Raw genomic sequence first — 26,696 nt, forward strand, 5'->3', positions numbered from 1 at the left:
ATTTACTAATCCGAATCATGAATGGAAAAAAAACGGATTGGAAATGAAAATTTTTCGTCTTTTTAGTCGCCGTCACGACTTTATCGTATTTTGCGCAATTATTTCGTCGCCATCGCGATTTTTTCGTATTGCGCTATAGTAAACGGAGGAAAAACCAATCCGAAAAAGTTGCGGAAAATATACAATAAAGTTGTAACGTCGACGAAAAAGTTGCGCAAAGTACGAACCAATCGCGACGGCAGCGAAAAAAACCGCAAAAATGCAGATCATTACGAAAAAAACGCATTTGGACGCTTTCAGACGTTCGTGGATTAGTAATGAGTCAGCTTCCTGCTGATTGGCTCAGATCCACGTTCCTAAGGGGGGGAGGGAGTTCTTAGCATTCTTGAGGGAGGGGGGGAGCAGGAGAGAGGAGAGAGCTGCGTGTCTCTGGCAGAGGAATTACAGACACAAGAAATCTTTTGATAGAGGACTCAGTGCAGCGTTTCTGTGAGTGCTTATGGTATATTTACATAGACCTTTCTGATAAAGCTTACTGAGTTTTTACCTTTCTTTCTTTTTTAAACACAATTCACAAAAGTACATGTGCCCCACACATTCTCTATAACTCCATCTTGAGCCAAGACGCTGCTTGCTTCTGCACTGCTATATAATAAAGGTCAGGTCGTACAGATGTAGAAGGGCCTTGGAATTAATTCCTAGCTCCAGGAGCTGTTACTTCCCAGGCTGCCTTTGCTGCTTACACACACTCGAGTTTTGCTTTATGCTGGGGATTCCAACTCAGGATCATATCAATAGTCTCAAGACACAAATCAGGATTAACGACATGTTAAATGAAATGCCCTATATATTTCCAGTCCTACTGCCTGACATGCCTGTGGCTGATTAGCAGTGAGAGTGGAAGAGATAAGTGAACCCAGAACTCGGGTAGAAAAAAGAGAAAACAAATGCACTTTTTTAATACATAACTACATTTATACTGATTTACTAATGCACGCATAGCTGTGACTCCCTGTATATGCTATTAATAACAGGGGTCTGGGAGTGAAGCATTACACACATATACAAGAATCTCTGACTTTCTGGGCAAACCTGTGCGGCTGCATTTTTCTTTTTGAAAAGTCTGAAACTTTAACAATACCGCCGTGTCATAAATGGCAGAAATATCTGCTCTGCATGACTGAAAATGCAAAAGCCAATTTATTTGGTGTAATGAGGAATGTGTTCTTTTTCCTGCTTCACGTGTTTATATGGGCTTGAGTACCAGATAATAAGCACATGTACTATATGTTTGACTGGCAGATGGGGTTTTTTGCCTTCCTCTGGATCAACTAGCAGTTAGGCAGGTTAGGCATTATGGCTGCTAATGTGACTGTTTAATACAAGGCTGTATGCAGTGCTTACAGATATCTAATATGCTTAGTGAAAATTTCTTCAGACATTTTTACTTTACATAAGAAAGTATGACTTGAAACTTGCTAGCTGCTGACGGGCTGGGGGAGGACCAGAACCCCACTGTTGGCATCTCAGCAGAATTATTTCAGTTGGTTGTGAATCTAAATAGGTGAGAGCTAGTAATGAGTGGTACAGTTTGGGCAGGTTCTAGCTAAAAATGGGCATCTATGCTTAGAATGGGTGAAGGACAACATAGGCCACTGTAGTATACAGTACCTGTCTGATGATGTAGTGTTGCCCAAAGCTGGCCACCCACTGGCAATATCAGACAGACCTGGTCAGACTTGGGTTGTTTACAAGCAGGGAAATTTCTGACCCAAGCGGCACTAGTAGGCCAGTAGTATGTGCACAGGTACGAACTGGGATTTTAAAATAGGCCCTGGTATTTCAAGTACACAGAGGCCCAAACAGCCCCCCCCCAGCCCACTAAATAGTGACTCTCTATGGCACCTTACAGCCCCCCTGGCATTCCCAGTACCCAGAGGCACAAACAGCACCCCCCAGCCCAATAAATAGTGAGTGTCTGTGGCACCTTACAGCCCCCCTGGCATTCCCAGTACCCAGAGGCACAAACAGCCCCCCCAGCCCAATAAATAGTGACTGTCTGTGGCACCTTACAGCCCCCCTGGCATTCCCAGTACCCAGAGGCACAAACAGCCCCCCCAGCCCAATAAATAGTGACTGTCTGTGGCACCTTACAGCCCCCCTGGCATTCCCAGTACCCAGAGGCACAAACAGCCCCCCCAGCCCAATAAATAGTGAGTGTCTGTGGCACCTTACAGCCCCCCTGGCATTCCCAGTACCCAGAGGCACAAACAGCCCCCCCAGCCCAATAAATAGTGACTCTCTATGGCACCTTACAGCCCCCCTGGCATTCCCAGTACCCAGAGGCACAAACAGCCCCCCCCCAGCCCAATAAATAGTGACTGTCTGTGGCACCTTACAGCCCCCCTGGCATTCCCAGTACCCAGAGGCACAAACAGCCCCCCCCCCCCCCAGCCCAATAAATAGTGACTGTCTGTGGCACCTTACAGCCCCCCTGGCATTCCCAGTACCCAGAGGCACAAACAGCCCCCCCCCCCCAGCCCAATAAATAGTGACTGTCTGTGGCACCTTACAGCCCCCCTGGCATTCCCAGTACCCAGAGGCACAAACAGCCCCCCCCCAGCCCAATAAATAGTGACTCTCTATGGCACCTTACAGCCCCCTGGCATTCCCAGTACCCAGAGGCACAAACAGCCCCCCCAGCCCAATAAATAGTGACTGTCTGTGGCACCTTACAGCCCCCCTGGCATTCCCAGTACCCAGAGGCACAAACAGCCCCCCCAGCCCAATAAATAGTGACTGTCTGTGGCACCTTACAGCAGCCCCACAGATTTATTCAGAATGCCATCCTTCAGTTAACTTATCCAGCTCCTGTGTGGTTTTATTCTCTGATATGTAGGAATAATTACTGCCAGGAATTCCATGTATCACAGTAGCCACGTGGCTATATAAATATATATCTACTTTACTCTTAAAATAATAACTGTTGGAATGCGGAAGTGACTGCATTTACCCCAGGATACAGTTGGGTCAGTGTGTTTGTGGAAGTAATCTTCTAATGTTGTGTAATAGGGATCTTCCCCAGAGCTCTGTATGTCCTGTGTATTGTCTACAGTAGAACCAAATTCAGTCTTTATTACTTAATAAATAGCTAATTATTACTATCCATAAGTGGCTCTGGTGAGTGTATCTTCTCCCCTGAGCGTGGGATAAAAGGCGCCCTGTCTTACTTGCCCTTTAAATAGAACTGTAACACTTTTTTCAAATACAGGAGATAAGAGTTTCATGCAGTCGTCATTCATCTTCCAGCGAAGATTGCCCACAGTGCGCTGCATGTTCTGTAATTAACAAATCTGTAAAGGAGGAAAAATGGAGGAAGCGAGCAAAGCATTGTGGGAACTGGAGTCTGAAGAGATGGCTGCTGCAAATTAAGTCAGTGGTACATGTAGGCAAAAGCAGCAGTGTAAGGAACAGCGCAGCCATTGTAAGGGACAGACACTGCTTTCAATAGCTTTAAAGTCCAAATAAAAGCATTAACATTTTATTTTAAAGATCACCTTTGAATTAACTTTTAGTATAGAGAGTAATAATCTGAGACAATTTGCAATTGGTCTTCATTTTTCATTCTTCTTAGTTTTTTAATTATTTCACTTTTTGCTCAGCTTCAGTTTCAAATGTTAGCAGCTTTTGGGTTGCTAGGGTCCCAATTACCTTAGTAACCGTGGAGTGGGTTGAATGTGAGACAGGGATATGAATATAAGAGGTCCTGAATAGAAAGATAAGTAAGAAAAAGTAAGAATAAAATTGGAGCCTCACAGAGCAGAAGTTTTTTTGGCTGCCGGGGTCAGTGACCCCCATTTGAAAGCTGAAAAGAGTCAGAAGAAGAAGGCAAATAATTAGAAAACTATACAAAATAAATAATGAAGAACAGTTGAAATGTTGTTTAGAATTGGCCATTCTATAACATACTTAGTTATAACATTTAAAGGTGAACCCACACCTAAAAGCAGTATTTTACTGTCTCTTACAGACCTGAAATCATCAACAAAACCTGTTTATACTTTCAAGCTGCCGGAAATAAATTTCCCTCTTTTGGGTCGGTGTGTGCAAAACTACTACACAGAGCTGAATAACTACCTCAACAAAGAGATTGCCTGCCTGCCCCCCGATAACTCTACCCTGCTTGCCCGATACTATTACCTACGCGGCCTGGTCTATTTAATGCAGGGAAAACCGGTGGTTGCACTTTGTGACTTTCAGAGCTTGTATAAGACTGACATTAGAATCTTCCCGGTCGAGTTGGTGAAAAAGGTTGTGGTGTCGTTATCGGCGTCCGAGCGGCAGCAGGCGGAACGCAGGCCGGAACTCAAGAGACTCATTAGCCAGGTATTGGAAACGGAAAGGGAGATGGCCAAGTTGGACGACCACGTAAAGAAGTTTTCCTTGCCAAAGACACACATGCACCTGGATGATTTTGTGCGTCGCATTCAGGAATCGGGGATTGTCAAAGATGTCGAAACGATTCAGAGACTGTTCGATGCTTTAACTGTAGGTAAGAATAAGCCATGTTTCTTTGGGTTCTTTGGCTTGAACGGCAGGTTCATTCTGAGAAAAAAGCAAGGGGATTTATTCTATGTATTAAGAACATGATGTTCAAAGGGTCAGTAAAGGTATGGGACCTGTTATCCAGAATGTTCGGGATCCTTACGCAATTTGGATCTCCATTAAGTCTACTAGAAAATAATTTAAACATCATTTTAACCCAATAGGATTGTTTTGCCTCCAAAACCACTGCGTCCCCCTGTGTGCAGGCGCACACACACCTAGCAGATTTTTGTGCTAAAACCATTATGCATTTCAGCACCAAAATCCACTCTGTGCCTGCACCCAGAAATCTGCTCGGTGTGCCTGCACCCAGGGGGACGCAGTAGTTTTGGCTTAGGCACAAAAGAACACAGATTTGAGCAAAGTGGCTATTTCTCGGCCTGCGTTTTTTATATAAAGGGATTTGGACACTTTTATATATTTTCCATTAATAGTACAGCATATATATTTCTGTAACATTGCCTTAGAGTTTTGGTTTTAGGATACAGTAGGATAGACAGTGGGGCTCATTTATCAACACTGGGCAAATTTGGTTGCCATGGGTTACTGCCCATGGGCAATTTTGCCCAGCGTTGATAAATGACCCCCACTGTGTGTACCCAGCAAGTATAAGATGCCAAAGTACATTATTAGTAACATATTTGTATAAAGCTGCTACTTTAGCTGGACCTTTGCTAATTATCACTGTGAATCTCAGGTCACCAGAAACAGATAGACCCAGAAATTTTTAGGGATTTCTACAATTACTGGAAGGAAACAGAAGCAGAAGCCGAGGAGAGCCTGCCTCCCCAAATAACAGAAAACCTGGATAAGAACGAGTGTGTCTACAAGCTGTCCAACTCCGTCAAGACCAACTACGGGGTGGGGAAGATTGCAATGACTCAGAAGCGCCTGTTTCTCTTGCTGGAGGGAAGATCTGGCTTTGTTGAAATCGCTCCATTCCGAAACATAGAGGTAAGTGGTAATACCATGCAGTCACCGTGGGAGGCATTGGGAGTTAGCTTGTTGTTTGGCACGTCCAGTGGGTAAATACATAGATTGTGTCTGGTTTGGGGTAGGAGGGGTCTGTAAAAAAAACCCCCCATGTTAATAGACATGATGTTGCTGTGTGTCACGGAAGTTATGTTGACCTTCACCGGTAACCATGATAGGATTGAAATATACTTCTTTACTTCAATTTTAACTTTAGTTAGGATTAAACACAAGGGAATTTTAGTTTAAAGGAACACTGTCATGGGAAAACGTGTTTTTTAATACATTTTTTAATAACGAGTTAATAGAGCTTCTCCAGCAGAATCCTGCATTGTAATCTGTTTTTCCCATGGGGCTAGCCATATTCTTCATTTCCCAGGGTGCCACAGCCATGTGACCTGTGCTCTGATAAACTTCAGTCTCACTTTACTGCTGCGCTGCAAGTTGGAGTGATATCCCCCCCCTCCCCCCCAGCAGCCGATCAGCAGAACAATGGGAAGGGAGCAAGATAGCAGCTCCCAGTAGGTATCAGAATAGCACTCAATAGTAAGAAATCCAAGTCCGGCTTGGGACTCCTCCAGTTACATGGGAGTAGGAGAAACAATAGGTTAGCTGAAAGCAGTTCTAATGTGTAGCGCTGGCTGAAAGCTCAGACTCAGGCACAATGCACTGAGATGGCGCCTACACACCAATATTACTTATATGATCCCACAGTCCCTCTCTATAATGGTCAGAGTATAGAATATCCAACAGAATGCTGCCTTCTATCTATGTCTCTCCAACAGTGATTTACATGTATTGAAATAAGTGTGGGTTTTGTTCCTTTCTGCACTGTAGGAAGTTAGAATCACCACTGTAACCTTCATTGTGATGAGGATACCAACTCTTCGAATAAAAGCCTCAACCAAAAAAGAGATCTTTGAAGCCAACCTGAAGACAGAATGTGAACTGTGGCACCTCATGATCAAAGAGATGTGGGCCGGCAGGAAAATGGCTGACGACCACAAGGTTTGAATCAAAGGGTTCTAGCAATGAAACCCCCCCCCCCCCATTGATTTTTTTTCTTAATCAGGCTGTCTTAAGAAATTGCAGAACATTTGTAAGGAGTTTGGTAGCTGCTAAGAAGTCTTTGCAAAAGGCAGGGAAAGCCAATGAAATCCCCGGGGGGAGCAGTACATAAGTTTGCTTTATATGTGTTTGCACTATATTTCTTTTTTTTTTGACAAAGGTACCCATAATTCAGCTTTTATTTTTTGACATTAAGAGCCCCTGTACTTAGTACAGGGAATTACAGGCTATCTGCACACACCATACCAAGTCAGCAGCATATTGGTCTATATATGGTGTCAAACCAATGGCCTGCCCAACCTATATCTGCCTTAGGGCCAGATATCTATCTATCTATCAGCTATCTATGGGGTGTGTTTACTAAGAATGGAGATAAATATGACCGGTGATGTTGCCTGTAGCAATCAATTAGGTCTTTGCTTTGATTTCTAACTTGTAGGTGACTGTTCAAATCTTATTGCTGATTGGTTGTTATGGGCAACATCACCGGAGATATTTATCTCCAATCTTAAGCTGCCCATACACCTTAAGATCCGCTCACTTACGGGTGGGCGATATCGGGGGATTTAGGCTAATTTGATTGTTTGGCCCTGGGGCCAAACGATCGAATTATAATGATGGGTATAGGCAAAGTCAGTCCGGGGACTGCATCAACGAGCCGATGTGGCCCCCGATCCGACTAGATTTTCTAACCTGCCCAATCGAGATCTGTTCGATTTCAGGCCAGATGTCGGTCGGGTAGGCCTGTCCGTAGTCCCCATTCACGGGCTGATTAGCTGCCGAATCGGTCTAAGGGACCCATATCGGCAGCTAGAATTGGCCCGTGTATGGGGCGATATCGGGGGAATTTAGGCTAATTTGATTGTTTGGCCCTGGGGCCAAGCGATCGAATTATAATGACGGGCATAGGCAAAGTCTGTCCGGGGGCCGCATCAACGAGCCAATGCGGTCCCTGATCCAACTAGATTTTCTAACCTGCCCGATTGAGATCTGGCCGATTTCAGGCCAGATATCGGTCGGGCAGGCCCGTCGGTAGTCCCCATACACGGGCCGATTAGCTGCCGAATCGATCTAACTGACCCATATCGGCAGCTAGAATCGGCCCGTGTATGGGGACCTTTAGTAAACAGGCCCCTAAGTCTGTGCTATGCCTACCCAGATTGTCTGGCCAGGACTGACTAAACTGCCCAATGGGATCAATGCATGCATGTCCATCTTACCTCACTTAGTCCATCTTTGGTATTTAAAGCTTATAAACTTTGTTGATCACATAAATCAACTGTATCATAACTTCACTGAGGAAAGGAACCTACTTATCATTAAATAAAAACACTTTGAAGTTCTAATTCCGACACTGGCAGATATAAGGGAGTTTAGCTGGGATGGAGCAACCAAACCACTGAACTTATTTCATCAATGATAACCATATCCAGTAAACTTACTGCCTTTTTATTGCATAGGATCCGCAGTACATCCAGGAGGCGCTAACGAATGCCCTGCTGATGGATGCAGTCGTCGGCTCCTTGCAGACCACAAAAGCCATTTATGCTGCTTCTAAACTTTCCCACTTTGATAAGATGAGGAACGAAGGTATTTTGCTTTTCAACACATCCTCTTTCTTTGGAAATTGTGAAATCTTTTTGCTCTGTGTGCAATTTTTTGTAATTGCATGTGTCTGTAAGACAAGTGAAGTACTCAGTTTAGATTAGGGATACATCTGATCAATGGGTGAAGTACCACAACCAGAGCTTCGGGGCAGCCATTTGTATGCCAACCATACAATAGGTCTGTACAGTAATGAAAGATGCCCTGTCTTTGCTGCATAATCCTACTTTATGGATGGCATTCAAATGTTTGCTTGCACATATGGAGCTTAAATGCCATCTCTGCCCATACATTTATATTACATAAGGAAAGAAGATGTTATTCTAAGCAACTTTTTCCAATCCATCTTATACACTGCTGCAAGACTCATATACCTCCTGCTAGTACTGCCCCTCTCTGCCAGTTCCTGCACTGCCTACCTGTTATACATCAAATCGACCTCAAAATTCTTGTTTCCGTTATCCGGAAAGGAATGTTTGTTATCCGGAAACCTGTTATCCAGAAGTTCCAAATTACAAGAAGGCCATCTCCCATAGACTCTATTGTAATCAGATAAAATCAGATAAAACCTATTTCCTTTTCTCTGTAATAGAGAACAAAGATAAAATGAATCCCTACAGGAGGCAAAATAATCCTATAGAACTTAAATGATTGCTTAGAGTTAAGATACGGAGATACAAATTATGGAAAGACCCCATATCTGGAAAACTCTAGGCCCCAAGCATTCTGCATAACAGGTTGTATACCTGTGCTACAACCAACTGGTCAGCCCCACCTAATGTTTCAGTTACTTTCCCTTTTAGGGCAGGACCCTCCCATACTGTTTTTTTCACAGAACTGCTGCTGTGAGTCGTCGGTGAAAAGAAACACCACATTTCTTTCCTCCTATTCTGTATACATGATCTTCTGCATCAGACTTCCTGCTCTCAGAAAAATCCTTTAGGGCACAGCATGAGCCTGCTCAGTTAGCTCCTCTCTCCCCCTCCCTTCTCTGCTGCTGCCTAAAAGTGAAGTTAGACCAAGCAAAAATGGCAGCTGCTGTCTTAAACAAACACAGGAAGCTTCTAGGGCTGTTTACTCAAATGGTAAAGTTTTCTGCAGAATAAATATAGCATTTTAGCTATTTAAAAAATCCAGTTGTTTTAAAGTCCATCACCCCACCACAGCTTAGAATGGCACAGTCTCATTATATTATATATATAATATATTTGGTTTGAGTTCTACTTTAAGCCAGTTCACATTGGCACAAAAGTGAGTTCAGGGTTTCATAAATCCTAATAAATATTCTGCTTCATTCAGTATTTGCTTCATTGAACACAGTGGGGAACATTTATTTACATTGGCCAAATTGCTCCAGGGCAGTAACCTGTAGCAACCCAATCAGAAATTTGCTTTTATTATTCTTATTGTAGTAGATCAAAAGCTAATTGGTGATTGATTGGTTGATATTGTTTACTGCCCTTGTCCAGAGCTTGTAAATGAGCGTAAATGTTTCCCACCCGCTGGAGAGTCTTTATGAAACACTATTATTTTTACCTAAAGTGTAATTTGTCTGTTTGGTTACAGTGCCCATGATGGTCCCAAAAACAACTGCAGAAACCTTAAAGCACAGAATTAACCCTTCCGTTGGCGAGACTGTCCCGCAGTCAGTGGATGTGCTGCTCTATACACCAGGTAACACACCTGTTTATTCTTTTTGGAGCTGAACACACTATTATGCACGATTCCTTACAAATACACAGTAGTTTTCACTCTCTTTCGGGCCCTTTTGTATGTAAAACGGTTGAAAGGTCAAGCCACTAAGTTTAGACTTTCTGTTATAATCATGTAAAAGAGTCAGTTTTGCTGCGGCAATGCTTTTCTCCTCCCCTGCCATAGATAAAAGGGGCATTCACTGTGCGCCACACTAAGTGCCATCGTCATGTGTGTTTTCCCCATGATTCCAGCGTAATTGCAGTTGACAGAGGGAAGATGCCCTTGATGCAGTTGCTTCCAATTAAAATTGATGCAATTGAGCTTGCACTTCAATGTAAATCCAACACAATTGTGCTGAAAAATGTTGGAGGGTGGTCACAATTTCAAGAATCATAAATTTTAATTGATCCATGGTATGCTCTGGATCAATATTCGGAAATAAATATTTGGGGTTTGTTACTGTGAGAGCTGTGAGGTTGTGGGACCCCCCCTGAATCAGTGGTACTGGCTGATACATTAGATAGGTACAAGAAGGGGGTTGGGTGGGTATTTAGCAAGTGAGGGAATACAGGGGTAGGGGGGATAGCTCTCAGTACAAGTGAGGGAATACAGGGGTATGGGAGATAGCTCTCAGTACAAGTGAGGGAATACAGGGGTATGGGAGATAGCTCTCAGTACAAGTGAGGGAATACAGGGGTATGGGGGATAGCTCTCAGTACAAGTGAGGGAATACAGGGGTAGGGGAGATAGCTCTCAGTACAAGTGAGGGAATACAGGGGTAGGGGAGATAGCTCTCAGTACAAGTGAGGGAATACAGGGTTATGGGAGATAGCTCTCAGTACAAGTGAGGGAATACAGGGGTAGGGGGGATAGCTCTCAGTACAAGTGAGGGAATACAGGGGTAGGGGAGATAGCTCTCAGTACAAGTGAGGGAATACAGGGGTATGGGGGATAGCTCTCAGTACAAGTGAGGGAATACAGGGGTAGGGGAGATAGCTCTCAGTACAAGTGAGGGAATACAGGGGTAGGGGGGATAGCTCTCAGTACAAGTGAGGGAATACAGGGGTAGGGGAGATAGCTCTCAGTACAAGGGAGGGAATACAGGGTTATGGGAGATAGCTCTTAGTACTAGTTGATCCAGGGACTGGTCCGATTGCCATCTTGGAGTCAGGAAGGAATTTTTTCCCCTCTGCAGCAAATTAGAGAGGCTTCAGATGGGGTTTTTTGCCTTCCTCTGGATCAACTAGCAGTTAGGCAGGTTATATATAGGCATTATGGTTGAACGTGATGGACATACGTCTTTTTTCAACCCAACTTACTGTGTTACTATAAATTGTTCTACAGGCCAACTGGATGCTTCCGGAAGAGATGATTCCTCAAAACTGTGGTGTGCACTAGGAGAAGGAAAAGTCGTTGTCTTCAACGCTTCTACTTGGTCTGTCCAACAACACAACGTTAAAGTGGGAAATTCTAAGCTAGTAAGTACACTGAGAATGAGCTATAATAGTAGGAATTTGTGTAACCGGGCATCCTCCATGCCGATAACCGGCCTCCATTAGCTGCTCTGCAGTCCCCAGCCTTGCCCCTTCCCTTATCACTGTGTTTCCCTTTGCAGAGGTGCATGGTGGGAGTGGAGCAAAGTCAGGTTTGGATTGGATCCAGCGACTCTTCCATTTACATCATAAACACTCACAGTATGGTGTGTAACAAGCAGCTTACTGCCCATCGGTCGGAAGTAGTCGATATTCTCTCAGATGATAAAAAGATTCAGGACAGGTAAGGCGTATTCACTGCTTTTACACTTCATAGACTGCTAGGTGATTGTTCCGTTGGCCATACACAGGCAGATTTCAGCTGCCGATTTGGGTCCTTCAGAACGATTCAGCAGCTTATTTGCCTGTGTATGGGCCCCCCAACCGACCTACCCGACATCTGGCCTAAAATTGGGCAGATCTCGATCAGGCAGGTTTGATTTTCCCAACGGATTGGGTATTGCATTGGCTCATTTATGCAGTCCTTAGCCCGATGCCCATGTACCCACCATTTTAATCAAGGGTATAAAGCTAGCCATACGTGGGCTGCCATTGTGTTACTGATGATGAGACTCCGTACTGATAATATATGGCTTACACTTATCTTTCTGACTGCTTTGCATGGGAAGACTCTCCTTCTCCTGCAGCGTGGATGGGAACATTTTGGCCTGGGACATCAGTACCCTGAAGATACACCACAAATTTAAGCTGGAGGGCCATTCAATAAACTCGATGAGGCTCTACAAGGATCTCCTCCTGTTCTGTAAGTTATCACATTACATTGCTTAGAGGTTTGTACCCAGCTGTCAAATACTTCATTAAAGGAGAAGGAAAGGCTAATAAAGAGTTAATCCCAAGCTGCAGGCATACCTTCAGTTCTCTCAATAGTGCCCTTAAGTCTTCCCATATTTCTCCCGTTCAGATGATCAGAAGCCTCATAGGAAAAAACAAAACGCTGAGCTGTGTAAAGAAAATTCCCATAATGCCTCACTCCTGCACTAAGACAAAGACCCCTGTACATGGCACTTTGTAAGACTAGGAGGAGGCTTCCTGCTGATTGGCTCTGATCACACATTCCTAAGGGGGGGGGAGTTCTTAGCATTCTTGAGGGAGGGGGAAGCAGGAGAGAGTGTTTTAACCTTAGGTTCTCCTTTAATACATGTAGATCAGTGCTGTCCAACTGGCATGCATGCGGCCCTCGACCCCCCTCTGTGTGGCCCCCCACCTGTCTGGCTGCTTTGATGGCTTAATTTTGTGTTTGCTTTAAATGGTATCAGTACTGAGATTAACTGCCCCCCCTGCATGGTTCTCACCTCAGATTCAGGCTGTAATCCCTCTGTATTGTTTAAATATGTAATCCCCTGTGTTGTTCACACTTTTTAATCTCTGCATTGTTCACCCCCTGCAGTGTTCACACCTCAGGCTCAGGCTGTAATCATCCACATTGTTCCCCTCTTCACACCTCAGACATTGTATGTACTGCCTGGCCTATGCTGCCTGTGTATAGGCAGCATAGGGTAGGCAGAGTATGGCACATAGGCAGCATAGGGCAGGCAGAGGATGGCACCCACAAGCAGCATAGGACAGGCAGAATATGGCACACACAGGCAGCATAGGACAGGCAGAATATGGCACACACAGGCAGGGTAGGACAGGCAGAATATGGCACACACAGGCAGCATAGGACAGGCAGCCTGCTGCCTGTGTGTGCCATGCTCTGTCTGCCCTATGCTGCCTGTGTGTGCCATACTCTGCCTGTCCCATGCTGCCTGTGGGAGGTGAACCTGGCAGGGGTTTGTTCTGGGAGTTTGTTAGCAGTTGGAAACCAACTGCCATTAAATGGTCCCTAAGGTGTGTAATTATATGCTGGGGGTTGCTGTGCTATCCACAGGGGAGGAGGAGGCATATGGATTTAACGGTGTGTCTTAATATGACATAATATAATTCTTTAACATATGAATGATGGTTGATATCCCTGCAGCGAAATGGGGTTTGAAGTGGGTGTGGTTTAAAATGGGGGAGTGGCCAAAACTGGCTTCCATTAGCGGCCCTCCACCATGTATGCGAGAGAAATTCCGGCCCTCGGCACCGCAGAAGTTGGACAGCACTGATGTAGATGAATGTTGATCAAGGGTTTACTTGGAAGGGTTGAACTTGATGGACTCTGGTCTTTTTTCAACCCTTTGTAACTATGTAACTATGTAAGGGATTCGTCCAATCTTTTTCCACAAATAAGTCACAGCAGTTAGGAATTTTTTAAAGGGGTTGTTCACCTTTGAGTAAACATTTAGTATGATGTAGAGAGTAATATTCTGAGACAGTTTGCAGTTGGTCTTCATTTATTATTATTTGTATTTTTTTTTTAATCATTTCACTTTTTGCTCAGCAGCTCTCCAATTTAGGATTTTAGCATTTATCTGGTTGCTAGGATCCAGTTTACCTTAATTACCAGGGACTGGTTTGGGAGAGACACTGATATATGTATAGTAGAGGGGCTGAATAGAAAGTAACTAACAATAAAACTGGAGCCTCACAGAGCAATAGTGTTTGCCGGGGTCAGTGACCCCCATTTGAAAGCTGGGAAGAGGTAGAATAAGCAGACTATGATGTCCCATGTCTTTCTTTACTAGCTGAGCTATATCACTGCTCGTTACATTGCTATTACTGTGTCAGTAACTAACATTCTGTTTGTTCCGCAGGCACAAGAGAGTGCATTCTTGTCACCAAAAAATCAGGCCTAGTATATCAGAGGGTGGAAATTGCCGAAAATCTCAGGAAAGTGGGCTCTTCCTTTTCCGCCATTCAGTTATTTTCTCCGGTGGGTAATGGACTCGCTATTGATCAGCTGTTTGGCGCACACCCAGTTACTGATCATCTCCTTCTCTCTGCTTCTCTTGTAGAAGGGTCAGCTGTGGGTGTCCTATGCCGCAAATAATGAAATATCCGTCTTTGATATGAATGACTTATCCAGGCCTGCACACAAGGTCGTCCTTCAGGACTGTACTCAGATCACTTGCATGCTGAGAGTCAAACATCAGGTAATGTGTCTCAATGCTTTCTATAAGGGTGAAGACACACGGAGCTACTTAGTAGCAGCTATTAAACACCACAAAATCACCTGCCATAGACAATACTAAGATTTGCCTCTGCTAAAACACACAGAGACAGTTATCAGTAAACGATCAGCATTGTCTATTTTAGTAGCCATGACAAGTAGCTGCTACTAGTAGCTCTGTGTGTCTTCATCCTAATGGGTTTATGTAATAAAAGGTTAAAAGTTTGCCCCGATGCAGTAATTCATAGCACCCAATCAGCAGAAAGCATCTACTGTTTAAAAGCAAATATCTTATTGGTTGCCATGGGGTACATTTTATTACATATGGGGTAACTCTCTGTGGCCATAACTGCCATATTGTAGTCATATTGTAGTTGTCACGTAAATAAATCTGCATTAACTGTGTCATTACATTACAGTGACACCTAGTGGCAAACTGGAAAACTGCATTAGAGCAATATAAAGTAGGCTCAGATACAAATTAAAGGGGTTGCTCACTTTGTTAACTTTTAGTATGATGTAGAGCAGGGATCCCCAACCTTTTATACCCGTGAGCCACATTCAAATGGGAAAAGTATTGGAGAGCAACACAAGCATGAAAAAGTTTCCTGGTGGTGCCACTAAGAGCAATAATTGGCTATTTAATAGACCCTATGTGGGCTGGGAGCCTACAGAAGGCTCTGTTTGGCATTATACTGGGTTTTTATTCAACCAAAACTTGCCCCCAAGCCAGGAATTAAAAAATCGGCATCTGCTTTGAGGCCACTGGGAGCAACATCCAAGGGGTTGTGGAGCAACATGTTGCCCCCGATCACTGGTTGGGGATCAATGATGTAGAGAGTAATATTCTGAGATCATTTGCAATTGGTCTTTGTTATTTATAATCTGTAGTTTTTCAGTTAATTACATAGTAACATAGTAAGTTAGGTTGAAAAAAGACAAATGTTCATCACGTTCAACCATAATGCCTATATATAACCTGCCTAACTGCCAGCTGATCCAGAGGAAGGCAAAAACCCCATCTGAAGCCTCTCTAATTTGCCCCAGAGAGGAAAAAATCCCTTCCTAACTCCAGTTCATTTTCAGTTCAGGAGCTCTCCAGTTGGGAGTTTCAGCAGCTATTTGGTTGCTAGGGTCCAAGTTACCTTAGCAACCAGGGAGTGGTTTGGATGAGAGACTGGTATATAAATAGGAGAGGGCTTGAATAGAAAAGAAAGTTATGAAAAGTAACAATAAAAATAAAACTTCCGCCTCACACAATAAGTTTTTTTGACCGCATATAAATAAATGCCAATAAACTATTATTCTGTGATGCTATGATTCTATTATTACTTTTTCACCTTTTCTTACTTATCTACCTATTCAGGCCCTCTCCTATTAATATTCCATTCTCTCAGTCAAGCCACTGCCAGGTTTCTGGGGGAAATAAGACCCTAGCAACCAGATAGTTGCTAAAATACCAATATGGAGAGCTGCTAAGCAAAAGATAACTGAAAAACCATAAAGGACCAATTGCAAATTGTCTCAGAATATCACTGTCCACATCATACCTAGAGGTAATTTAAAGGTGAACTGCCCCTTTGCTGATTTCTTCTATTGTCCCCAAATATAAATTGCTTTTTTTACATTTAAGATCCCAAACCCTTGTCCATTCCTGTGATTTCCATCCATCGTTTTGCTTTGGGCATAACCCTTCCTGCAGGATCTTCTCTGTTTCAGGCCTGTGTTTCTCCAGAAGAGAGACCTTTTGCCTGTAATAATAATAATAATGGTCTTTTTCTGAGGTGTCTTGTTCTATTTCCCCTTAGATCTGGGTTGGCAGCAAGGGCATCTCCCAAGGCAAACAGAAAGGAAAGATCTACGTCATTGACGCAGAGAAGAAGACTGTGGAGAAGGAACTGGTTGCGCACGTGGATATAGTCAAATCCCTCTGTTCGGCGGAGGACAGATACGTTCTGAGCGGCTCCGGGAAAGAAGATGGGAAAGTCGCTATTTGGAAAGTAGAAGATTCATCTGTGATAACTTTTCAGATTTAAACTTATTGCTGCTGTAGAAACTTCCGATGCTGTGCCACGTGTCTGTGCCACGTTCCGCCAAGGGCCCCAAACTGAGCAACTGCTGCCGGACGGGAGGAACAGACCAATCAATATCCGTGCAGTGTTCCCTCTGTTGCATAAAGAGTTGTATTAAACAGGAGACATGTTCCAGATGGATTACAGTGGATTATATAATGGGCAGGTTATACTCAAGCAGGGGATTATACATATAGCCCAGATCTGGGCACCAGCTTCCCACAGTTCCTCTCAATTCATTTGGGTTCAGTTACTAACACTAAACAGCCTTGGTTACTTAGTGATGTCAGCAGTCATGTGATTGGAAATGCATTGGAGCAAGCAGTCGCATTCAGACTGAATCGGCCTGAGTCATGTGATTGGAAATGCATTGGAGCAAGCAGTCGCATTCAGACTGAATCGGCCCGAGTCATGTGATTGGAAATACATTGGAGCAAGCAGTCGCATTCAGACTGAAATGGCCCGAGTCATGTGATTGGAAATACATTGGAGCAAGCAGTCGCATTCAGACTGAAATGGCCCGAGTCATGTGATTGGAAATACATTGGAGCAAGCAGTCGCATTCAGACTGAAATGGCCCGAGTCATGTGATTGGAAATGCATCAGAGCAAGCAGTCGCATTCAGACTGAATCGGCCTGAGTCATGTGATTGGAAATGCATTGGAGCAAGCAGTCGCATTCAGACTGAAATGGCCCGAGTCATGTGATTGGAAATGCATCAGAGCAAGCAGTCGCATTCAGACTGAAATGGCCCGAGTCATGTGATTGGAAATGGGCCGGACGGTTCCACTCACGCTTGAAAGAATCTCTGCTACAAGCCAATCGGAAAGAAGGAAACTTGGGGCCCCCTGCTCAGATATCCACAATTTTTAACTTTCTTCAACGGATCCTTCATTTACTCTGCCACTGGGATATCATGATGATGATGATGAAGATGATGAACAAGACCTGTGTATTTACATTGAACCGTAAACAACACAACCTGCCGTGACATAAACCACAAAAGTGGGTTTTTCACACTAGAATTATTTAATTAAGGGAACGTTGCCCAGAGGGTTAACGTTCTGGTTTTAGGATGTCGAGTTATATTCCGTTACACCAACAAACGACCAGAAAAACATGGGACTTGTACAGAGCGGTTGGTATTTATTTTCCATTGGTTTAAATACTGTGTATTTATTTGTGTTTGTGCTGCTCGGCCTTGAAAAATCTGAATATTTGGTGCATCAGTGACATCCAGGGTTCAGCTGTCGCCTCCATATGGCAGAAAGTTGCCGCGGGGATGGCGGAGGCTTCAGAATGGGGCCCCAAACTGACTCCAGAGCAGATTTAGTCAGCGCAGATCCATCATTTTATTTTTTTTTGCCTTTGTATTGGTAGTGTAAGGGAAATATATAAATATAATAAGGTGAATGGGTAATTATTTCCATGTTACTCTGTTTTACCTTAGCTTCTATATGGCAGCATAGGGATTCCCCTGTACTAAGCACAATTCAGCAGGAACAGCCCCCTAAGTTTGCTCATAGCCTGTACAGAGAGATACCATAAAACTATGGCAGCATAGGGATTCCCCTGTACTAAGCACAATTCAGCAGGAACAGCCCCCTAAGTTTGCCCATAGCCTGTACAGAGAGATACCATAAAACTATGGCACATAGGGATTCCCCTGTACTAAGCACAATTCAGCAGGAACAGCCCCCTAAGTTTGCCCATAGCCTGTACAGAGAGATACCATAAAACTATGGCAGCATAGGGATTCCCCTGTACTAAGCACAATTCAGCAGGAACAGCCCCCTAAGTTTGCTCATAGCCTGTACAGAGAGATACCATAAAACTATGGCACATAGGGATTCCCCTGTACTAAGCACAATTCAGCAGGAACAGCCCCCTAAGTTTGCTCATAGCCTGTACAGAGAGATACCATAAAACAATGGCACATAGGGATTCCCCTGTACTAAGCACAATTCAGCAGGAACAGCCCCCTATGTTTGCTCATAGCCTGTACAGAGAGATACCATAAAACTATGGCACATAGGGATTCCCCTGTACTAAGCACAATTCAGCAGGAACAGCCCCCTAAGTTTGCTCATAGCCTGTACAGAGAGATACCATAAAACTATGGCACATAGGGATTCCCCTGTACTAAGCACAATTCAGCAGGAACAGCCCCCTAAGTTTGCTCATAGCCTGTACAGAGCGATACCATAAAACTATGGCACATAGGGATTCCCCTGTACTAAGCACAATTCAGCAGGAACAGCCCCCTAAGTTTGCTCATAGCTTGTACAGAGAGATACCATAAAGCTGGCATATACGTAGTTCAGTTCAGCAGGAACAGCCCTATTAACAGTGTTCATAGCTGTGTATAGAGATAGTTGCTAATATACTACTTTGTGCATTTAAATTTACTTTTATGTCCGTTTGAATCCGTTGTCTCTGTGTTTCTCTCTATACGAGGGGACAATACAGAACACAAGGCGTATTTTGATATCAACCTATTTATTATTTTATTCTGCTGCATCCAAATGGGAGGGAGAGTCTGTAAATGAAAGAACACTAGTGAGTGGCGGTTGCTGTGCAGCATTGGGGGGCCCCGTTGGCTCGTAGCCATTTTTGTTGGCAACAAGAATTCAAGGGCAAATACACCAATATTTTTCTACCAACCAAAAACATATTTTCATTTTTTAAGCAATATAAATGAATGGTATCTTTTTACCACAAAGCCAGATTCGCCCACCAATAAACACAGCCTTTAATTTAATATTGCTTGTGTTAAACTGCACCGGGGCAGTTACCGATAGCAACCAGGAATAGACTAGTTAAGTTATACAGCGAAAAAGGGATCTGATTGGTTGCTATGGGGAGGGGCAGTTTGATCCTGTATAAACATGCTGCTATATTGTATTATTGTATTGGAACATCGGCTCTTGCTTTCGTATTAGCAAAAGTGAAATATTTTGCACATTCCGGTTTCTTTACATTTATATAAATGTAACAAATACTTTTATAGAACTTTATATTTGATGGCGTTTTATAACGGAATAAATAATAATAAGCCGCTGTGTGCTGACGTGAGACTTTCTGAAAGCCAATGGGACACTAAGGTATCATAGGGCAGAACCAAGATGGGGGGGGCTGGGGGTAAATTAAACCCTCCATCAGGCAAGGTGCTGGGAGTCACAGGCACAGACTGTCAGCTTTACTGCCCCGACTCAATGGGATTCAGTGGCACAGACTGTCAGCCTGACTGCCCCAACTCTATGGGATTCACTGGCACAGACTGTCAGCTTTACTGCCCCAACTGTATGGGATTTACTGGCACAGACTGTCAGCTTTACTGCCCCGACTCTATGGGATTCACTGGCACAGACTGTCAGCTTTACTGCCCCGACTCTATGGGATTCACTGGCACAGACTGTCAGCTTTACTGCCCCAACTGTATGGGATTTACTGGCACAGACTGTCAGCTTTACTGCCCCGACTCTATGGGATTCACTGGCACAGACTGTCAGCTTTACTGCCCCAACTGTATGGGATTTACTGGCACAGACTGTCAGCTTTACTGCCCCGACTCTATGGGATTCACTGCCACAGACTGTCAGCCTTACTGCCCCGACTGTATGGGATTCACTGCCACAGACTGTCAGCCTTACTGCCCCGACTGTATGGGATTCACTGCCACAGACTGTCAGCCTTACTGCCCCGACTGTATGGGATTCACTGCCACAGACTGTCAGCTTTACTGCCCCGACTCTATGGGATTCACTGCCACAGACTGTCAGCCTGCCCTGACTGTATGGGATTCGGGGGCAAGTAAAACATAAATTTCATGCCTACCCAACGGTACATTATAGACCCCCCCACGGGCAGTTTCATTTTTTGCATCAGAAGTAACAGACCTGTAAGTGCCTACCAGGTAAGACACAGGTACTTTAGCTGCTACATTGTGTGTTTTTGTACAAATTTGCTTGTTTGCTATCCAGCTTGTCAGGCTTCAAATTATAACAGCATTCTGGTTGCTAGGCCTTGGTTACAATAGCAACAAGGCAGCAGTCAGGAGCTCAGAAAGGAAGATGAATAACAGAGGGCCTGAGAAGAAACAAGGAATACAAGGTAAGTGTAACATTTAATAAAAGCTTTATTGAAAGGGTAACTTGCCCTTTAAAGGAATACTGTCATGGGAAACCAATCAGTTAATAGAGCTTCTCCAGCAGAATCCTGCATTGTAATCTGTTTTTCCCATGGGGCTAGCCATATTCTTCATTTCCCAGGGTGCCACAGCCATGTGACCTGTGCTCTGATAAACTTCACTCACACTTTACTGCTGCGCTGCAAGTTGGAGTGATATCCCCCCCCTCCCCCCCAGCAGCCGATCAGCAGAACAATGGGAAGGGAGCAAGATAGCAGCTCCCAGTAGGTATCAGAATAGCACTCAATAGTAAGAAATCCAAGTCCGGCTTGGGACTCCTCCAGTTACATGGGAGTAGGAGAAACAATAGGTTAGCTGAAAGCAGTTCTAATGTGTAGCGCTGGCTGAAAGCTCAGACTCAGGCACAAGGCACTGAGATGGCGCCTACATACCAATATTACAGCTACAAATACATTTGTTGGTACAAGAATAAAAGGTTAAATGGCAGAGGGAATTATTTGCTGTGTAACAGTGTCATTTAGAAATAAAAAGTACCCCATAAATAACATGGCAGTGCCCCTTTAATGTATTTTTGTAGCTGGTACTGGAGCCTAAGTGGTTACACACATTGAACACTAGATGGCGCAGTGCATTTATGTTTGAAATGACCTTGTAGGAAAGTGCGGCCGTGCCTCCACATCCCAGGAATACTCAGCAAAGTATTTTTCTTATTATTAATACGTATTTAATAAGCGCCAACAGATGCCGCCGCGCTGTACAACACAAGGCTGCATACAGCAAACCTACAGAATGGAAACCACTATGGCAGCGCCCAGCCGTATGCCTATACACAGCAGAGGAACGGCTTTAACTATATTGTGTCCAACATGGAACCCTCGAGTATTTCTTTATTGTACTGCGGCACCCCCAAACTGTTGGTAGGTGAGTGCTGTGAGTTGTAGTTCTACATGCTGAATATCCCTGGCAGCTGCAGGGTTACTCTGTACAGTTACCTGCAAGTGGGCAGCACCTTTTCCCAATAGGGCCCTATGTGACCTTGATAAGGATCAGTGCCTAGGGCCCCGCACATCTCCCTGAGGCAGCCAATCCCATGAAGGCAATGAGTCACTGAATGCAGGTGTCTGGCAGCCAATAGGAGCGCGGCTGTAGCAGTGACAGGAGTAGGAACTTGCGGTGATTGTGGTGCTACACACACATCCCAACCAGCAGTTCCCACTCTCTGTTATTTGTCTCCGAGCAGAACGGCTGTTCCTGCTTAACTCTCCCAGGGCAGTTGGGCACTCTCAGCGCCATTGCCTTTATAAGCCATAAAGCTGCGTTACCCAATTTGTGGGGCTGGGCACTGTACCATTAGATGCTTGGGGGCCACAGTGTACCATTAGATGCTTGGGGGGCCCACAGTGTATCATTAGATGCTTGGGGGGCCCACAGTGTATCATTAGATGCTTGGGGGGGTCCACAGTGTACCATTAGATGCTTGGGGGGCCCACAGTGTACCATTAGATGCTTGGGGGGCCCACAGTGTACCATTAGATGCTTGGGGGGGCCCACAGTGTACCATTAGATGCTTGGGGGGCCCACAGTGTATCATTAGATGCTTGGGGGGGTCCACAGTGTACCATTAGATGCTTGGGGGGCCCACAGTGTATCATTAGATGCTTGGGGGGGTCCACAGTGTATCATTAGATGCTTGGGGGGGTCCACAGTGTACCATTAGATGCTTGGGGGGCCCACAGTGTATCATTAGATGCTTGGGGGGGTCCACAGTGTACCATTAGATGCTTGGGGGGCCCACAGTGTATCATTAGATGCTTGGGGGGGGTCCACAGTGTACCATTGGATGCTTGGGGGCCACAGTGTACCATTAGATGCTTGGGGGGCCCACAGTGTATCATTAGATGCTTGGGGGGGTCCACAGTGTACCATTAGATGCTTGAGGGGCCCACAGTGTATCATTAGATGCTTGGGGGGGTCCACAGTGTACCATTAGATGCTTGGGGGGCCCACAGTGTATCATTAGATGCTTGGGGGGGTCCACAGTGTACCATTGGATGCTTGGGGGCCACAGTGTACCATTAGATGCTTGGGGGGCCCACAGTGTATCATTAGATGCTTGGGGGGCCCACAGTGTACCATTAGATGCTTGGGGGGCCCACAGTGTATCATTAGATGCTTGGGGGGCCCACAGTGTACCATTAGATGCTTGGGGCCCACAGTGTATCATTAGATGCTTGGGGGGGTCCACAGTGTACCATTAGATGCTTGGGGGGCCCACAGTGTATCATTAGATGCTTGGGGCCCACAGTGTATCATTAGATGCTTGGGGGGCCCACAGTGTACCATTAGATGCTTGGGGGGCCCACAGTGTACCATTAGATGCTTGGGGGGGCCCACAGTGTATCATTAGATGCTTGGGGGGCCCACAGTGTACCATTAGATGCTTGGGGGGCCCACAGTGTATCATTAGATGCTTGGGGGGCCCACAGTGTACCATTAGATGCTTGGGGGGGTCCACAGTGTACCATTAGATGCTTGGGGGGCCCACAGTGTACCATTAGATGCTTGGGGGGCCCACAGTGTATCATTAGATGCTTGGGGGGCCCACAGTGTATCATTAGATGCTTGGGGGGCCCACAGTGTATCATTAGATGCTTGGGGGGGTCCACAGTGTACCATTAGATGCTTGGGGGGCCCACAGTGTATCATTAGATGCTTGGGGGGCCCACAGTGTATCATTAGATGCTTGGGGGGGTCCACAGTGTATCATTAGATGCTTGGGGGGCCCACAGTGTATCATTAGATGCTTGGGGGGCCCACAGTGTATCATTAGATGCTTGGGGGGCCCACAGTGTATCATTAGATGCTTGGGGGGCCCACAGTGTACCATTGTTCGGTTTTTGGGAAATGCTAATTAAAGGAGAAGGAAAGGCATTTTGGCATTTTACTGCCAATAGATTTGCCACATTAGTGCCACCTAGAACCCTATTTTTATTCTGCAGAAAGCTTTACCTGCCTGAGTAACAGCCCTAGAAGCTCTGTTTGTTTAAGATAGCAGCTGCCATTTTAGCTCAGTCTCCATAGCTTCCTGCTGCAGCTCTGGCTGCCGGTAGCTCAGATTACACAGTTGGGAGGGGGAGAGGAGCAACCTGAGCCCAGGAAGTCTGACACAGAAGTACATGTATACTCTAAAGGAGACAAGAAATCCTGTGTTTCTTTTGATAGCACACTCGTCTAATGTTTTATTCACGTGCCATTTTATATAATGGGCGGAGCTACAGTTCCCATGCCTGGAAGCAATAGTGAGTTTAGAGACCTAATTGGATACTTGGCGGTGCCTGTTGGGATCCATTGGCATTGCCTTTGTTGTTTAGGTCAGTCAGTGAGTTGGCCCCGACATGTTCCTATAACCATGATGATGATTGATGTGTATGGCAGCTTCCACCTTCTAGTACATAGGAAGAGTTCTCATAGGTTTCCTGATGTAGAATGTCTACTTTACACTTTATAGAGTGTTCCTTCACTCATAGCATAGACTGTCCCCCCCCATAGTAACGAGAAGAACAATGGTGCTTCCTTCACCCATAGTAACGAGAGGAGCAGTGGTGCTTCCTTCACCCATAGTAACAAGAAGAACAATGGTGCTTCCTTCACCCATAGTAACGAGAAGAACAATGGTGCTTCCTTCACCCATAGTAATGAGAGGAGCAGTGGTGCTTCCTTCACCCATAGTAACGAGAGGAGCAGTGGTGCTTCCTTCACCCATAGTAACGAGAGGAGCAGTGGTGCTTCCTTCACCCATAGTAACGAGAGGAGCAGTGGTGCTTCCTTCACCCATAGTAACGAGAGGAGCAGTGGTGCTTCCTTCACCCATAGTAACGAGAGGAGCAGTGGTGCTTCCTTTACCCATAGTAACGAGAGGAGCAGTGGTGCTTCCTTTACCCATAGTAACGAGAGGAGCAGTGGTGCTTCCTTTACCCATAGTAACGAGAGGAGCAGTGGTGCTTCCTTTACCCATAGTAACGAGAGGAGCAGTGGTGCTTCCTTTACCCATAGTAACGAGAGGAGCAGTGGTGCTTCCTTTACCCATAGCAACATGTATTGAAACCTGTAGTAGTGGTGTTCCCTTCACCCATAGGAAGGAGTAATGAGACCCACAAAGGTGTTTCCATTACTCAAGTTCTAAAGCAAACGGACAACCCAAATGGGAGGAGCATTCTGAATTATTCCCCTCTAGAACTTCTGGCTCCTCCTGTGAAGTAGCATCTGGATGACCAAGTATATCAAGAACTATGAAGACTCTTTAGCCTTTTGGTCATCCCAAGCTGTTCATTGGTGGTCCTGCTAACAGCTCATTGGTGGTCCTGCTAACAGCTCATTGGTGGTCCTGCTAACAGCTCATTGGTGGTCCTGCTAAGAGATCATTGGTGGTCCTGCTAAGAGCTCATTGGTGGTCCTGCTAAGAGCTCATTGGTGGTCCTGCTAAGAGATCATTGGTGGTCCTGCTAACAGCTCATTGGTGGTCCTGCTAAGAGATCATTGATGGTCCTGCTAAGAGATCATTGGTGGTCCTGCTAACAGTTCATTGGTGGTCCAGCTAACAGTTCATTGGTGGTCCAGCTAACAGTTCATTGGTGGTCCAGCTAACAGTTCATTGGTGGTCCTGCTAACAGGTCATTGGTGGTCCAGCTAACAGTTCATTGGTGGTCCTGCTAACAGGTCATTGGTGGTCCAGCTAACAGCTCATTGGTGGTCCTGCTAAGAGATCATTGGTGGTCCTGCTAACAGCTCATTGGTGGTCCTGCTAAGAGATCATTGGTGGTCCAGCTAACAGTTCATTGGTGGTCCTGCTAACAGCTCATTGGTGGTCCAGCTAACAGCTCATTGGTGGTCCTGCTAAGAGATCATTGGTGGTCCTGCTAACATCTCATTGGTGGTCCTGCTAAGAGATCATTGGTGGTCCTGCTAACAGCTCATTGATGGTCCTGCTAAGAGATCATTGGTGGTCCTGCTAACAGTTCATTGGTGGTCCAGCTAACAGTTCATTGGTGGTCCAGCTAACAGCTCATTGGTGGTCCTGCTAAGAGATCATTGGTGGTCCTGCTAACGGCTCATTGGTGGTCCTGCTAAGAGATCATTGGTGGTCCTGCTATCCATTTCCCTATACCCGTAAGTCTAGACACAGAGGGGTAAGTCTGCTAGAGTGTATTGGAGCTGCCGGCAGCGTTAGGGCCCGGGGTTCTCAACGAATCCATCGCTCACGAGAGTTTCTGGTTTGGCGAGTTCCTTGTTTGTCACTTCCTGCTGTTGATTTAATGAGCGGATGATCGGGGAGAGTCAGAGGGCGCATTTATCATCCACCTTGTGCTGAGGTGGCAATGGGCCAGGAAGTTACACACGTGGGGCAGGAAGTCTGGGGCCCCAGTCTAAGGGGAAATGTATGTGTTGCAGGTGTGTCCAACCTTCAGCTGTTGTTGCACTACAACTCCCAGAATGCTGGCACGGCCACAGGTTGGTCCTGTTGGGGGCCCACAGCAAAGGCTTTCTCTGTTGTACCCTAATATTCTCTGCGGCATCCCCATGCCCAGATGTGACGGGAGGGGGCATACGTCCTGCTGCCTGAGGTGCCCCCCATCCCCAGAATTCAGCCTCACGGTGCCCTGTATCACCTACTCATGTCCTTCCAATGTGTGACTGGGCCCACTAGAGAGCCTGACAGGCAACAGGGCCGCCATCAGAAATCACAGGGCCCCTCACAACAAAATTTTCTGGGCCCCCCTCCTCTCACACCTTGCCCCCCAGTGACCCCTCCCATCAGTACAAAGGTCACACAGACATTGGTAGCCAGGGCCCCCTACAACATTGGTAGCCAGAGGTTACATTTTGCATTGGTGCCAGGGCAGGGACCCCCTAAAACATTGCACAATACTGCCCACTCCCAACTA

General features: G+C 45.4%; 1 protein-coding gene across 1 annotated transcript in view; it reads left to right on the forward strand.

Moving 5' to 3' along the window:
- Positions 1 to 18,247, forward strand: part of dennd3 (DENN/MADD domain containing 3) — a 45,203-nt gene extending 26,956 nt beyond the window's left edge. Inside the window, exons 13-23 of the mRNA XM_002934475.5 lie at positions 4,031 to 4,552; positions 5,303 to 5,559; positions 6,415 to 6,585; positions 8,106 to 8,235; positions 9,817 to 9,924; positions 11,290 to 11,423; positions 11,561 to 11,721; positions 12,107 to 12,240; positions 14,177 to 14,295; positions 14,378 to 14,515; positions 16,341 to 18,247. Of these exons, the coding sequence (XP_002934521.2) occupies positions 4,031 to 4,552; positions 5,303 to 5,559; positions 6,415 to 6,585; positions 8,106 to 8,235; positions 9,817 to 9,924; positions 11,290 to 11,423; positions 11,561 to 11,721; positions 12,107 to 12,240; positions 14,177 to 14,295; positions 14,378 to 14,515; positions 16,341 to 16,568 (2,102 nt within the window). The 3' untranslated portion in view covers positions 16,569 to 18,247. The remainder of the gene's footprint in view (positions 1 to 4,030; positions 4,553 to 5,302; positions 5,560 to 6,414; positions 6,586 to 8,105; positions 8,236 to 9,816; positions 9,925 to 11,289; positions 11,424 to 11,560; positions 11,722 to 12,106; positions 12,241 to 14,176; positions 14,296 to 14,377; positions 14,516 to 16,340) is intronic.
- Positions 18,248 to 26,696: the final 8,449 nt, after the last annotated feature.

This window comes from Xenopus tropicalis, chromosome 6 (genome assembly GCF_000004195.4).
Source record: "Xenopus tropicalis strain Nigerian chromosome 6, UCB_Xtro_10.0, whole genome shotgun sequence".
In the NCBI taxonomy this organism is placed as follows: Eukaryota; Metazoa; Chordata; class Amphibia; order Anura; family Pipidae; genus Xenopus; species Xenopus tropicalis.